Source organism: Phascolarctos cinereus, unplaced genomic scaffold (genome assembly GCF_003287225.1).
Source record: "Phascolarctos cinereus isolate Bilbo 61053 unplaced genomic scaffold, phaCin_HiC Scaffold_1;HRSCAF=81, whole genome shotgun sequence".
NCBI classification, from domain to species: domain Eukaryota; kingdom Metazoa; phylum Chordata; class Mammalia; order Diprotodontia; family Phascolarctidae; genus Phascolarctos; species Phascolarctos cinereus.
Genome location: NW_027555514.1, coordinates 231,337,910 through 231,353,826, shown reverse-complemented (window position 1 = coordinate 231,353,826; position 15,917 = coordinate 231,337,910). Strand labels below are relative to the sequence as shown.

The following is a 15,917-nucleotide window of genomic DNA, read 5'->3' as shown; positions in this document are numbered from 1 at the left end:
TGATTCTGGAAGAGAGAATGAGGCTGCCAACTTTGTGCAACTCTGTCTCACTTAAATCCAATTCATTCACAAGTCCACATAACTCATCACCTCATGATGTCACTGGTCCTCTTACTAAACAAAGAACCAACCACAACCATGTTTATTGACTGAATGACTCATGAGTTAAGAACGTCTTGTCTAGGGTAGCAAGGTAACAGTAAATTCCTTGCATTTCCAATATCCAGGAGAAAGACTCATCTGGATTAGCAAAGAAGGTACTTGCTCTACCACCTGGGATCTCCAATGCCTTGAGAGTTACTCAGTCTTCAGTTACTTATTAAGCTTTATGAAAGGCATAGGGCTAAGCATTGGGGATACAAAAAAAAGGTAAAAATATGGTCCTTCCCCTCAAGGAGCTCACATTCTAATAAGGGAGACAGCATACAAAAAAAAAAAATCATAGACAAAACATTTACAGCGTAAATGAAAGGCAATCCCAGAGGGAACACACCAGCGATTGGGGTTGGGGGGAGACCAGAAAAGGCTTCCTACTTAAGGTGAGATTTGAGCTGAGGTTTGAAGGAAACCAGGAAACTAAGGTGAAGAGGGAGAGCATTGCCTAGAGACATGGAGGGCAGACAGTGAACAGGCAGAGTCAGAGGGAGTGTCGCATAGTAGGACAGCGTGAAAGCTAGTGTCACTAGATTGTAGGTTACATAGAAAGGAGTAATGAGTAAGGAGGCAGGAAAGGTAGGAAGAAGCCAGATTGGGATAGACCTTAGAAGCGAAACAGAGCTATATTTGATCCTGGAGGTAATAGGAAGCTGCCAATTAGTGGAGTGCAGTGAGGTTATCAGACTTGCTTTTTGGGAAAATCACTGGCAGCTGATGGATTGGAGTGGGCAGTGCTTTGAGGTGTGGAGACCAACCAGAAGGCTATTGCAGTGATCCAGGCATGAGTGATGAAGGCTTGCATTAACTTGGCAGCTCTGCAGGTGGAGAAAAGGGAATGATGCTCTGAAGGTTGAAACATCAACATTCGGCAGTAGATTATCCAATCTAAGTGGCATGTGTGTGAATGAGGAGTTGAGTTGAGCTACTACAGAGGAAAGAAGTTTCTAGACGGGCAGATTTAACCTCTAGCAGTTTCATCAAATTATGTGAATCCAGATGAGCTAGAAACCTAGGGCTTAGGGCAGCTAGGTGGTGCTATAGTGCGTAGAGCACCATGCCTGGAGTTAGGAAGATTCATCTTCTTGAGTTCAAAACCCTCCTCAGACACTTACTAGCTGTGTGACCCTGGACAAGTCAATTAACCCTGTTTGCCTCAGTTTCCTCATCTATAAAATGAGGTGGAGAAGAAAATGGCAAACCATTCTGGTATCTCTCCAAGAAAACCCCCAATAGGGTCTTGAAGAGTCAGACACAACTAAAAATGACTGAACAACAACAAAAGAGCTTGCCCTAGCGTTCAACCCGAAGAAGAATGGGCTTAGGACAACTGAGAAAGAAGGGGCAAGGTCAGGGAAAAGAAAGAAATGACTAAGAAAGATTAAGGCCTAATTCCTAGAATATGCATAGAGGAGTGAGATTAGCTAATAAAACCTCTACAACTGGTAAAATCCCCTTTTGGTTTATTGTTATAATTCCTCTGGATGTTTCCCTGTTGTGCTAAGTAGTAAAACGGTTAAAATCAACTGAAGGTTGTGAGTGATTTTCAGCTGCCTGTAGGCCTACAACATGGCCACATTTGGTATAACATAGATTTCATGGGGTAGGCTTTTGGACAGTTTTCAGTCACTGATGCCCATTTCTCTCATTTCATCCTCTGGCTTCTCCCTGGGTCCCCACACAAGGCACATTTGGGTTGCCATACAAAAATCGATTGACTTTCTAGTAAAAAGTTATTTCAGACCTAAAGGAAACTGAGTATCTGACCTCAAAATGATTCAAGAAACCCTGTCTTATCTTTTATTCATTTTTAGTTAGGTTTTCATAGTAATCTCTGTTAGTGAGGGAGTCCTTCTCCACACAGAAAATTCTCTGTTCAATCAGTTTCTCCTCCCTTTTCCATTCTCACTGCCATCATCTTAGCCCAGGACCTTATTGCCTCTTGCCTAGATTACTGCAGTCTACATTATTTCCTTGCTTCCAGTTTTTCCTGCTCCAGTCCATCCTTAACGTGCTGTCAAGATTAATCTTGTTAAAACATGGCTCTGCTTGGGTGCCTCCCTTGATCAAAAAACTCCATCATCTCCCCTTACTTACAGGATAAAGTCCAAATTCCTTACCCTGGCATTGAAAATCCTTCATAATATATTGCCAGCCTATCTTCTAAGCTTAATCTCCCGCCTTCTTCCTGGTGCTTAACAAATATTCAGTGAATTTAAATTTATTGTTGTTCAATTGTTTTAGTCGTGTCCGACTCTTTGTTTGGGATTTTCTTGGCAAAGATACTGGAATGATTTGCTGCCTCCTTCTCCAGCTCGTTTTTCAGAGGAGGAAACTGAGGCAAGCAGAGTTAAATGATTTGCCCAGGGTCACACAGCTAGTAAGTGTCTGAGGAGGGATTTGAACTCTCGAAGATGAATCTTCCTGACTTGGCATTCTATCCACTGCACCACCTAACTGCCCTTAACAAATTTAAACTTAGTGAATTGAATCGAATTGAATTGTTCCTACATTCTAATGTTTAAGTCAAACTTCCCCATAATATGTTCTGTGCATTCCCACCTCCACACCTTTGCTGATTCTGTTCCCTACCTTGAATGCCCTTCTTTCAGACTTCTACCTGTTTAAATCCTACCGTCCTTGATTTATTTTTTCACAGTTATAATTGCTGTTATTTCTCTCCATCCTATTTCCCTACTGTTTATGCTATTCTCTCTCTCACCCTGTCCTTCCTCGAAAGTGTTTTGCTTCTGACTCTTACCTCCCCCAGTTCACCTTCCCTTCTTTTCTCCCCTTCTTCTCCTACTTTTTTTTTTGTCAAGGCACTTTGGGTTAAGTGACTTGCCCAGAGTCACACAGCTAGTAAGTGTCAAGTATCTGAGGTCAAATTTGAACTCAGTTCCTCCTGACTTCAGGGCCAGTACTCTATCCACTGCACCACCTAGCTGTGCCTCTCTCTCCTACTTTCTTGTAGGGTCAGGTAGATTTCTATACCCAACTGAGTGTGTATATTATTTCCTCTTCCTAACTGTCCTTAATATCCCATCTCAGGGGCTATTTCCTTAATGAAATCTTCCCTGAGTCTCCAACAGTAAGATTTTTCATACCTCCTTCTAACGCTCCCTAGTGCGTAGATGGTACAGTGGATAGAGTGTCAAGCCTGGTGTCAGAAAGACCCGAGTTTAGATTTGACCTTAGATACTTCTTGGCTGTGTGGCCCTGACCAAGTCACTTTACCCTTTATCTGCCTCAGTTTCCTCTTTGATAAAATGAGGATAATAATAGTACCTATCTCCCAGGGTTGTTGTGATGATAAAATGATATATTATTTGTAAAGTGATTTTCAAACCTATAAAGTACTATACAAAGGCTAACTATTATTGTTTTTCACTGATTTTTATTCATTCTACCTTGTATTTTGGTAATTTGTGTATTTCCCTTATTTCCCTCCACCCCATGAGACTATAAGTTTCAGGTGAATGACTCTATATAGCACCGTGCCAGAAATATAGCATGCAAGTTTGGGCAGGTATTACCCTAGTTAAGGAAGAGATGGACAGAGGCCAGAGCTACTCCTTTCCTAAGGCCCTCTGAGTCAGCAGCTCTTCCTGACCAGGGGTCAACAAAAGCATGAATTTTCTTTTCTCGAAACACAAGTCTTTCAGTGCTAAGCCACAGGTGTCCCTGTAATTTCCCAGGGGAACTGAGCACACACTTGCTAGGATGCAAGCCCAGCTGTCGCTTGCGTTCATAAATGCACCGACTTCTAAAAAGACTCTGGGGATGCTTCCCTTGGTTAGAAAGGTCACAGAGTCGGGCCTTACTGTTTTTCCTTCACTATTGGTTTTGATCAGAGGCCAGGTCAATGGAACATAAATTTTTTTTGAAAAGGTATTGATTATTGTGTGGCAGTTATATATCTTGGCAAAATGTTTTGTAAACATATTGGCAGATTCTAAGAAAGCACGTCTGCTCATGATACATGAGTTATATTTTGATTTGAATGACCTATGCCTAGAAAAAGAGGCAGTGTTGAAATAGGGTAAGAATGAAAGTCATGAAAATTGGTCATTCATAGCATAAAAGAATTATGCAAGACTGCTTCAGGGAGGAATTAAATTCTTCACTCATTATTATGGTGGGGATTTCTTTTTTACACTTAGTAGGAAGAAAAGAGATAGAGGCCACATTATGATTTCACTGGTATAGGGAACCCCCTGGTAATACCCTCCCCCTAACAAAACATATTGGTGCTTTTCCTATAACTTCCAGTGTCACGAGAGTTGCCCAAGGTCACACAGACAATATGTCAACTGATGTCTTCCTGAATCTAAGGCCATCTCCCTCTCCTCTCTGCCTCACTCTTTGCTAGAAACTAAGAATAATCCATATACCTGGAATATACCATCCCACCCCCAACCTCTATCTATTTAAATTTTGCCCATCTCTCAAAATCCATCTCAGATATGACCTTCCCTGCAGAGACTTCTCTGATCCTATTCCCTTCCTTCCCCTGCCCAGCTAGAGTGGATCTCTCCTTCATTTTATAGCATTTAGGGGAGGTAACTCTTATGACACTTAGCATATGAATGAAATACCATATATAGTGACTTTTGCCACTTTGAGGCACCGTATAAATGTAAATTATCTCTGCTGTTGTTATCGATGTGATTTCAGTGACTGAAACAACAGAATACTGAGCTCAACCATTATAAATGAGACTAAATAGCTTTCTTTGTAACTCTGAATGATGATGATAACACCAGTGTGTGTCCAAATACAGCCAGGTGGGGACAAAATATTGCTATCGGTGAAACTAAATATTCACTTACTAGGGCATGTTAAGAGCTTTATCACTATAGAGTTATAATCAGGATTTACTGTTATACTGTCAAACTAAACAGTACTTTTTTTTAAAATAGGCAAAGGAATATAGTTTTATGTGTAAAATCAATTTAAAATATCAGTAATTTTTTTCTGTCTTTCTCTTTCTAGCACCGGCGAGCAGAAAACCAGGAGATCCCCTTGTTATCTCAGATATCAAGAGAGGGAGCGTGGCTCACAGGTGAGACAATGGACAGATAATTGCATGACAGAAAAGCCCAGCCCCACGCTAGGTTCTTTCCTCCCTGGCTCAGGCAGACTGAACCTTTCAGACAAGCTCTGGTTGGCACAGAGACCCCACCAAACCTGAGGTGAGACCCAATGATAGATGCCCAAGCCTGTGTTCTGAGCACAAAGGGTGTGTCAGTTGGAAATCACAGCCAAGTCAGGGGTAGGAGCAAAAAAAAAAAAAGTGGTTCCCTAAAATGCTTATCTCAGACTTGGGACATTACAGGTATTTCCAACCCCTAGGTAACCCTTGTTCTGCAGGCCATAAGCCCCCTTGTCACTCCATCCCAGAAATGCACATGATTCATTGAGCATAGTTGGAAGTAACCAAGACTTCCCAGTCACAAATCACTAGTAAAAGGGCAGTGAGGTGGCACAATGAATAGAGCACCGGGGTTGGAGTCAAGAAAACCTGAGTTCAAATGTGGCCTCAGACACCTACCAGCTGTGTGACTCTGGGCAAGTCACTTAACCCTGATTGCCTCCATATCAAACAAATTACTAGTAAAGTCATTAGACACTACTTCCATATTTCACTTTTCTGAGTCTTCCCCCAATTCTTCCTCCTACACCTGAAGATTGACAAGAGATACCACGTGCAGAAGTAAAGCTGCAAAGTATTTGTTAACCAATGCAGAATGCACCCCTTCCATTATGTCTTTCTACTGTCGAATGAGAACTGTCAGTCAATCAGTAAGCATTGTACAAGTTCTTGTGATGTGCCAAGCACTGCGGATACAGAGGAAGGGGAAAATAAGAAATCAACTGATTCCCTCCAGGAGCTTACAAACCTAGAGGATTGGAAAGAGATCACATGTGGATTAGCAAGTTATTGTTGTTTGTCCTTTGTTCTGGAATAAGACCAAAGACATTGGGAAGGGGATGACTTAACTGGCAAGTGAATTGGATTTAAAGTGAGGCAGGGCTGTGCAAAGTCACCAGCCTCATTCTGTCCTCTAGAGCCATGTCTGGAGCAAGGGTCAAGATATAGATCAGGAGGGCTGGAGATGGCCCTGGATGCAGTGGGAGACCTTGGCCTTTTTAAGGTCTTTCCCAGGTCTCAGTTTATCTGAGTCAATGCCCATTCAGTGACGAAGGCTAGGTAAGAAATGAGGCAAGAAATGGCCTCTTTTACCTACACCCCCCCCCAAAAAAAAAACCAGTCTGGGAGGGGAAGACCCTCAGGATTTCTGGCTAAAACAGAAATGATTTCTATTTATACTCATTCTGAGCCATCAAAACCCAATCAATGACCAAGTGAGGCTTAGGCTGGGACCTATTGTTGTCCAATCTGTGAGAGCCAGAGTACTTTGGGCTTAAGGCATGGTGGAATAACTCCATTTGAATCCCAGTGGGCTTTATCCAAGCAGGTACATTCATAATCAAAACCGAATAAAATGAAAGTAACCTTAAAAAGGAATATTCAAATGACTGAAGGGAAACAAGGAAAGGCCAAATGCAGAAGGTGGCATTTGAGGTCTTCCCCTGAGTACAGTCTGTCTAATGCCTAAATCAATTAGTTCCCTGTTTATTGGAGGGAGTAATAAATTTAATATTTTTAATACCTGATAGCTAAATGTCATGGCTGTCATCCCAAAATCAGTAAAACAAAACAAAACAAAACCCAAAAGATGATTGTAAAGAAAATATTTTTTTTAAATTGAAGAATTGTTTTCCTTCAAAATCTGGATCATGTTTGATGATACTTTAAACAGCCCACTTAAGTGGTACTAATTCTTCGTGTGTTTCCATTCCTTTAATAGAACTGGGACCCTAGAACTTGGGGACAAACTGCTGGCCATTGATAACATCCGACTGGACAACTGCTCCATGGAAGATGCAGTTCAGATTCTCCAGCAGTGTGAGGAACTTGTGAAGCTCAAAATCCGTAAAGATGAAGATAACTCCGGTATTGCTCATAAACTTAATTAGAGTTGCTTTTTGTAATCTTGTCTTCCAGCTTCCTAAGTCTTTCAGTGTTGTCTCAGAGATGGCAGCTGGCATGAATCAGGCTGCCGAATCTTCAGCCAATTTTGAATTGTGACCCACATGCTTAAAATGGGCATTTTCTCAGTTTCACACATACGTAGCAAAATAAGGTAATGGGTTTTCTTGTTGCTCAGTTATTCTTTCATGTCTGACTCTCTATGCCTCCATTTCGGGTTTTCTTGGCAAAAATGCTACAGTGATTTGCCATTTCCTTCTCCAGTTCATTTTGCAGATGAGGAAACTGAGGTTAACAGGGTTAAGTGATTTGCTCAGGTCACACAGCTAGTAAGTGTCTGAGGCTAGATTTGGATTCAGGAAGATGAGTCTTCCTGACTTCATGCCCAGCACTCTATCCACTGTGCCATTTAGATGACCCCCAAGCTGGGGCTTTATCCTAAAATAAGTGCTACTTCTCTTTAGCCCACCTACCTCATTCTTTGAGATTTCTGGATGTGTTTGCATTCCTATTGAGTTACTACCAGACATTCCCATTGAAGAAATATGGAAAGAGCTGGGAATCCAAGAAACTGGGTTCTTGGCTCAGCTCTGCTATGCATGGTTATGTATTTGTCCAAAATAACCTTGGACAAATCACTTCATTTCTCTAAATGGTGGTAGATTCCTCATCTGTAAAGTTGAAAGGATTGTATAAGATTATCTCTATAGTCCCTTTCAGCTCTTTGATTTTCTTAGTTCCAATATTTGCTTTTCTAACAGTATTTTCAACATTTTCTCCAAAACAGAGCTACTCAAAGCAGAAATAGATCTAATTAAAAGAGCTAAGGAGGAAATTACATACTGGTAAATGGTACCATAGATAATGAAGTAATATCATTACTAAACATATATGCACCAAGTGGTATAACATCTAAATTCTTAAAGGAAAAATTAAGGGAGATACAGAAAGAAATAGACAGCAAAACTATACTAGTGGGGGACCTCAACTTCCTCCTCTCAGAGCTATATAAATCTAACCACAAAATAAGCAAGAAAGAAGTTAAGGAAATCAGTAGAATTTTAGAGAAGTTAAATATGGTTGATCTCTGGAGAAAACTGAATGGGGGCATAAAGGAATATACCTTTTTCTTGGTGGTACATGGCACCTCCACAAAAATTGACCACTTACTAGGGCAGAAAACAGGGCCACTTGTCTCTGTTTGAGGTCATGGTAATATGGTACATTTGGCAATTTGTATTTCCTCAGATCATAAGCTTGAAAAACTATGTTAGCAGAGTTGGAAAGAGGGGCTCCCCATCTGATAACACCTTTACTAAAGTCAACTATGAAAATGGAGTGACTTCTGGCAACCTATGGCATCCTCTTAATTCCTTCATCCTTAAAATGACCATGAGAAGTCAAAGTATCCAGTCCAATCTAACAAAGATTTGGAGCTTCAGAGGATCGTAGGTATCATTTAGTATTGCACTCTTATTTTGCAGATGAGGAAACTGAGGCCCAGAGAAGTTAAGTGATTTACCCAAGCCCACACAGTAATTGCAGAGCCAGTATTTGAACCCAGATCCTCTGATTCCAAATCCAACATCCTTTCTACTATATCATAGAGCAGACCTGCACCACCAGAGGATTTCCTTTACATGCAAAAGATGTTTTCCTCTACATTTTTCACCGGCTGCCCAAAATCCTTTGGCATGCCGTAAATGGCCCACAGGCTGCAGGTTGTACAGACCTGTCATAGAATGTGTCCTGAATATGAGAGGCCCTCTAAATAGCTCTACCATGATATGGCTCAGAAATAAAACATAAACTTTTAAGAAGGAAGAAATCACAGGAATTGAAAATCTTTTTCAAAAGATTTTTATAAAAATATCACAAAAAACAACCAGAGAGGTTTTGTGACATTGGTATGTCTCATCCTGACCAGATCTCAAATCACCAACAGATGGATTCATTAATATATCAAGGACCTATAATTAGTAAATATGGACACTCCCTCTACCAACACATGCCTGCATCACAACCTGTCCATAATTTACAGTCTTGGAGAGAGTAGGTCTTACTCTGCCTGAAATGATGAGTGTGTTAACTCAGGCTGTCCATGTGGTATTCCTTTCTGTAAATGGCCCCTTCTAATGTGGCAGCTAGGTGGCAACATATTGGATAGAGCACTGGACCTGGAGTCAGGAAGACTCATCTTCCTGAGTTCAAATCTAGCCTCAGACACTTACTAGCTGTGTGACCATGGGAAAGTCACTTAACCCTATTTACCTCAGTTTCCTCATCTGTAAAATGAATGGGACAAGGAAAGGCAAACCACTCCAGTATCTTTGCCAAGAAAACTCCAAATGGAGTCATGAAGAATCAGACACCCCCAAAATGACCAAACAATAACAAGAAAAGTATTCAGCATTTCCATTCATGTGGTCTGAAGGCTATGTATACTCTGGTAATAAGATCTCACGAAACCTAAGGTGAAACAATGTATGATTCAGTTCCCCCAGTTCTCCAGTTCTCTCTTTCTTCATTGTTACTTTCTCTGATTTTGGCCAAATACTTTTTTTTCCCCTGCATATGCTGTACCCCACCTGCAATGGCAGGTCTTTGCCCCTGCCAAAAAGTTCACATACTAGTAGCCATCTGACTCCTCCATGATTTTAAGCAGTCCAAAAGCGTTTTTTGCACCATTCAGTTCTTATGGGTTTCAAGTATGAGCCACTATGTTGCCCATGTCAATACCTGTGCTTTCTTTTGCTTGCCACCTTTCCAGCAAACCTTTGTCCTTACTATCCAAATAGATTCTAGGATTCTTTGAAAGGCAGCAACACCCTGCCAAGAACTTTGTCCTTCAAGCTGTGTCTTGTAGGTATTGATAATTCACCATTCCAGCTTTAAATTTCATGCCACCCCTTATTAGAGTCATCTGTATTTATAGCTGCATTCTTCAAACTCAACCACTTCTGGGGTTTTGGTTTTGGTTTTTCTTTTCTATTTTGGGTTTATTTGTGGAGAGAACCCTCCATCAGAGAGTGCTCTGCCTTTTGGGAAGCATATTTTGCTGCATCAACTGCCAACCTGAAGCAGACCTCAGCTGCCTTATTTTCCAAGTAAAAAGATAAGTATAGATTTTGCACGTGACTGGGGATGTTCCAACATTCAAAGCCAAGGCATGCTGACAAGTTGGCAGCAGCTTCAGAAGCAGCCACCAAGCAGTTGGACAGAAACAGATTCACATTTTCTGGTGTGTGTCTGCCTTTTTGTTCATCACCTCTTCATGTCTCCCAGTAATCCTTTTCCCTAAAAATAATTTAGTGACTGTCCTGTGTACATAATATTTTGAAATCTTAATGGGCCTGCTATAATACTTGTAAACACACCAGAAGGTGGACAAGAGACAGAATCCATAAATGAACATGAAGGTGCAGACCTGACTGCTTAAAGCATAGGCACTTGCCTGCATGGTGTGATTTCAGAATAGAAGAACATTGATCAATCGATGTGAGAAATGCCAAAGTTACTATTCTTTATTCTACATTTCTCCCTCTGCATGCCCTGTCTTCAAATATAAAACCTGCTGAGAGGGGTGGCATATAAAATTCCTAAGTCCTTAGTCTGAATGATTTGAATCAGATCAGGACAGGAGAAATTGAGTAGGTGAGAGAACCCAGTGCCCAAGGATCGGGGAGGGTACTGAAAGAAAAGGACCCAGAAAAAAGAGGGCATGGAGGCAAACTCTACCTACTTTATTCATAACTCCTGATATTTACTAGATGTGTGACCATGAGGATGTTACGTAAGCTCTCTGAGCCTCAGGCAACTCTCTAAGACTGTAAGTTATGGAGGCTAGAATGTGGGCATGTGTTGGTAGGAGTGTCCATACTTACTTATAGGTTCTTGATGTGTTAATGAATCTAACTGCTGGTGGTTTGAGTTCTGATCAGGATGAGACTTAGCAAAGTCACAACACTCCTCTGATAGTTTTTTGTGATACTTTTTTTTTAATCTTTTGTATAGTTAATTTGGAGACCATTGCTCAATTTCATACACCTAATATTCGTCAGGTTTCTTATATACAGTCTTCATTCCACTGAGATGTGTTGCCTAAGGTCCTCATCTTCCCTGGAATTATTGAAAGGATATACTAGTCCAAACCAGATCCCTCTTAACTATATACTTTTACAGACCTGCTTTTAAAGTAAGTTATCATTCAGCACTTATGTTTTGATCATCCATATGCAGAAGAGATGGGAGATCCCAGTGTTCTATCTCCCACCAAGAAAGCTTGGTTCACAAAATGTCTTGATTAATGAAGCTCAAAAATAAACAGGAAAAAATGGCTAAGACATTTCTAAGATCACAAAACTCTATGGACTACTAATGTAGGTAGGTAGCTTTTTTTTCCCCCTTTTTAAAACCTAAAATTATTTTCTTGTGCATATTTTGCTCTTCTGTCAAGATATGACTGATTGCAAAGTATTGAGTAATTCTTGCTGCAGTCACTGAGTTCCAATGCATGGAGAGACAAATCTGAAATTGACTGATAATTCTTCATATGGTTGATTATGGAAATGTTGCCATCTTCTGTCATAAAATCTCATGTAGGACTTGAGTCTCAAAGCATCATTTATAACTGTAAATCTCTGTGGATATATTTTGCCCAAACTTTTAAATGTTTCTGACAGTAATTGTAGATTGTATGTGCTACAGGAGGAGGCTTCCAATTTTTTATTTAATTCAATGCTACTTTCATCAGTCACAGCTAGACGATTTATAGCTACCCAATATAACTCGGTTCCTTGGCTGGCATGCGTTGCTGTTAGCTTTAACAGATTTTTGCTTTAAGATGTAAACATTTTGTCCAGTGACACCTCTCTCATTTTTTTTTCCATTTACTTTACTAAAAGAACTTTTTTTGAGCATTGATAAAGTCTCTGGTCTGATTCCTTGTCTTTTGGAGTCTCTTCACAGCATGCAATGAATTCAATTGAATATGACAGATTCAAGGCCCTAATTCTTGACACGGGAGATACAAAGAGAGAAATGAAATGGTCCCTGTCCTCAAGTTCATTCTGTTGTCCAACAGTTCCACAGTCATTAACTATAATGTTTTATTATGACCAATGCATTTGAAATAGGCCTTCTATCTATTGTTGAAACTTTCTCTAGATGACTTTTGGTTCTTACTTCAACTGCCCAGACTTATTCATGTTAGCTGTTTCTTTCAATGTTGAAAAGAAATTGGTTTTGGAAGAGTGCTCTTTTCCTAATCTCTATTTGCCATTATTCTGACATCTTCTGTTGGTCTTTGGTTGAATTTCCTGACTCAGTATCCGTATACTTAAACACATCCATCCATGCTTCAGAGCAAGAAGCTTCCAAGCAACACCTTAGAATTATGTGTTTACTAAGGGTCAAACTGACAGCTGTCTCTTTGATTTGTGTCTCCTTTCCTTTAGTAGATACTCTTCTTTTTCAATCCATCAACATTTAACTTTCATAAAAGTCTCCAACTGTTCGCTGACATTCTTTGAGGCTGCCTTTTTGTTATTTCCAAGGCAAATTATTTTTACATATTTTCAAATAGGGGTTGGTGTAATGCCCTTAGCATTCAGTGAAGTCGTTACCTGAAGGGCTGTGACTCTGAATATTTGTTTACCAGCAAATAAGCCAGGGACTTCAATGTCTTTTTTTTCAGCTTTTTCAGGTGAGAATGAGTTTAGACTAGCTGGAATATCTTATTATAAACTCCCAAATATGAAACATACTGTGATGGATGCCATGGTTTACATTGTAAAACAAACAAACAAACAAACAAAAATAGTTCCTAATGGAATAGCTGGTCTCTCTCTGTTTCTTTCACTTGATCCCACAATAAACTTACTGATGTGGGGGAGTATAAATGATCAGTTTTCATAAAAAGCAAAAATGAATTTAGTTTTTAAAAAAATCAGCACTAGAGTAGGAGCACCACAATGCCATATATTATTCTGACGTGTCAAGGTGTAATGCCCATGTGACAACAAAAGAAAGTCAAGCTTGTGAGATCCAGTCTAGGAGCTTTTTCTCTGAATAGCTCATTTGCTCAGGCTGGCCCCCATGAACTTTGGATGACCCATCAATTTTTGCCCTTGGAAGTTATTCTCCCAAGTCTGAGTATCCCTATTTGATCAAAAAAGCAGCTGCCATAATGGATCCCAGCCAGAGTGTTCATTTTGCTAAATAGATAGCATTCAAGTATCCTGAAAATAACAACACAGATAAGTAATGCTGCCATTTTACATCTGTTTCATGGTGCCATTAATTTTCTTAACTAGAGTGGAGCCGTGCAAGCAAGTACACTGGCCTCCTTTCATGCCTTTCACTAATAGTTGCAAACCTTCTGCTGTGACATAAATTCTGTTTATAATATCATTAGCATCTGCTTAGTCTTACATGAGAGCTCTCTATTGACACAGCATTTATTTATCTGAAAAAGTTGTGTTTCTCATTTAACCCTACGATAGCCCCCTTCTCATCATGAGGACCTCAGCATGGGCGGCACTGATGGGACACCTTTGAGCATTTATGTTTTAGAAATATTATAGCTATTAAATTCTAAATGGTAGTTCTTATCCATATCAAAAATTGAGGGACCATAAGGATGCCAGTTAGGCTAAAGCTTAAGTAGACAGATGGATCTGGAAGCACAACTTGAAGATTACTTGGTTTCTATTCTATCTATCTGAACTGTTGTTCAGGGAGCAAATTCCAGGTTTGTGATGGTGTTGATAAGAATGAAATATCTGGTCACAGCACTTGAATGAGCTGAGTATCAGCCATCTGGTGAGGTGGAGATCTTCTAGGACTTATCATCTGCCAAGATGGTGGAGTAAAAGCAGTGACTTCCTTGAGCTCTCCCCCAAGCCCTTCCAAATACCTGTAAAAAAATGGCTCTAAACAAATTCTAGAGCAGCAGAACCCACAAAAAGAGTGAAACAAATTTCCAGCCCAAGACGACCTGGATGGTTGATGGGAAAGGTCTGTTGTACCAGGCTAGGAGAGGAACACAGTTCAGCATGGGTGCACAGTCAAAAACCAGGCCTCAGTGAACCTGGAGCAGGCCTCTAGGGACTGAATTATGGGCAGCTGTGATGGTTTCCAGACTTCTCAAATCACAAATGCCAAAGACAACTTAGAAGGTCATTAGGAAAGGTTTATTGGACCTCCGTGAAAGAGGAGCTCGGTCCCAGCCCCAGTGCTGGCACAGCCCCAGGGAGGCAGCTGCTTCCAGAGCTCTCAGCACACAGATAGTGGGGGGATCAAGCAGCTGATCAGAGAGGGATTGCAGGGATCTCTTTGCTGGTGCTGAGGCAGGATTCTCTTGCTTTGTTCGTGCTTGGATCTGGATGGCAGTCCGAGGGTGAGGAGAAGCTTTGGTGTGGTGGTGTTCCAAGTTCCAAGGCAGAAAAGAGTGTTTGTGGTCACTCATAGACCAGACCATAGGCTAGAAAAGGAGTAAACACCTCTCTTTTGATCATACCACCTTGAAAGAACTGAAAATTTACAGGTCCCTAAAAGTATTTCAGAAAACAGTTGCACAAAACCCCCAAAGCTTGGGACGTGACATTCTCCACACTGGAAGCAGACCCCTACCTTAACAAAGAATTTAAAAGTCAAGTAATTGGCTAGGAAGATGATCAAACAGTACAAAAAAAGTCAGACTGTAGAATCTTACTTTGGTGATGAAGAAGATCAAAACATACAACCAGAAGAAGACAACAAAGTCAAAGCTCCTACATCCAAAGCCTCCAAGAAAAATATGAATCAGTCCCAGGCCATGGAAGAGCTCAAAAAGGATTTTGAATAAAGCAAGTAAGAGAAGTAGAGGAAAAACTGGGAAGAGAAATGAGTGATGCAAGAAAATCATGAAAAACAAATCAACAGCTTACTAAAGGAGACCCCCCAAAAAAAATACTGAAGAAAATAACACCTTAAAAAATAGACTAACCCAAATGGCAAAAGAGGTTCAAAAAGCCAACGAGGAGAATGCCTTAAAAAGCAGAATTGGCCAAATGGGAAAGGAAGTCCCAAAGCCCACTGATGAAAATTCTTCCTTAAAAATTAGAATGGAACAAATGAAAGCTGATGACTTTATGAGAAATCAAGAAACTATGAAACAAAAAGAATGAAAAAAGAGAAGACAATGTAAAATATCTTATTGGAAAAACAACTGACCTGGAAAATAGATCCAGGAGAGATAATTTAAAAATTATTGGACTACCTGAAAGCCATGATGAAAAAAGAGCCTAGACATCAGCTTTCAAGAAATCATCAAGGAAAACTGCCCTGATGTTCTAGAACCAGAGGGTAAAATAGAAATTGAAAGACTCATCATCTGCCCTGCCACTGTGTCCTCCAGGACTTGCCATCAATCAACCAGTAAATAGTTATTAAGCACCTACTGTGTACCAGGCACTGGTGATACAAAAAGGCGCAAAAGAGTCCTCACCTTCAAGGAGCTTATAATCTAATGTAGGAGACAACAGGTAAATAAATATTACAAAACAAGCTACCTACAGGATAAATATGAAATAACAGAGAGAGGGCACTGGAATTAAGAGTTGTTAGGGAAGGCTTCTACTAAAAGATGGGATTTTAGTTGGAACTTCAAGGAAGCCAGAGAGTTTGGTAGTTGGAGTGGAAGAGGGAGAGCGTTCCAGGCTTGAGG

At 40.4% G+C, this 15,917-nt stretch overlaps 1 protein-coding gene across 1 annotated transcript in view; it reads left to right on the top strand.

The window, feature by feature from the left end:
* The window catches only part of GRIP1 (glutamate receptor interacting protein 1), a 230,696-nt gene that overhangs the window by 142,412 nt on the left and 72,367 nt on the right, over positions 1-15,917 (top strand). The window contains exons 13-14 of the mRNA XM_078146166.1: positions 5,149-5,218; positions 7,029-7,174. Coding sequence (XP_078002292.1) covers positions 5,149-5,218; positions 7,029-7,174 — 216 coding nt within the window. The remainder of the gene's footprint in view (positions 1-5,148; positions 5,219-7,028; positions 7,175-15,917) is intronic.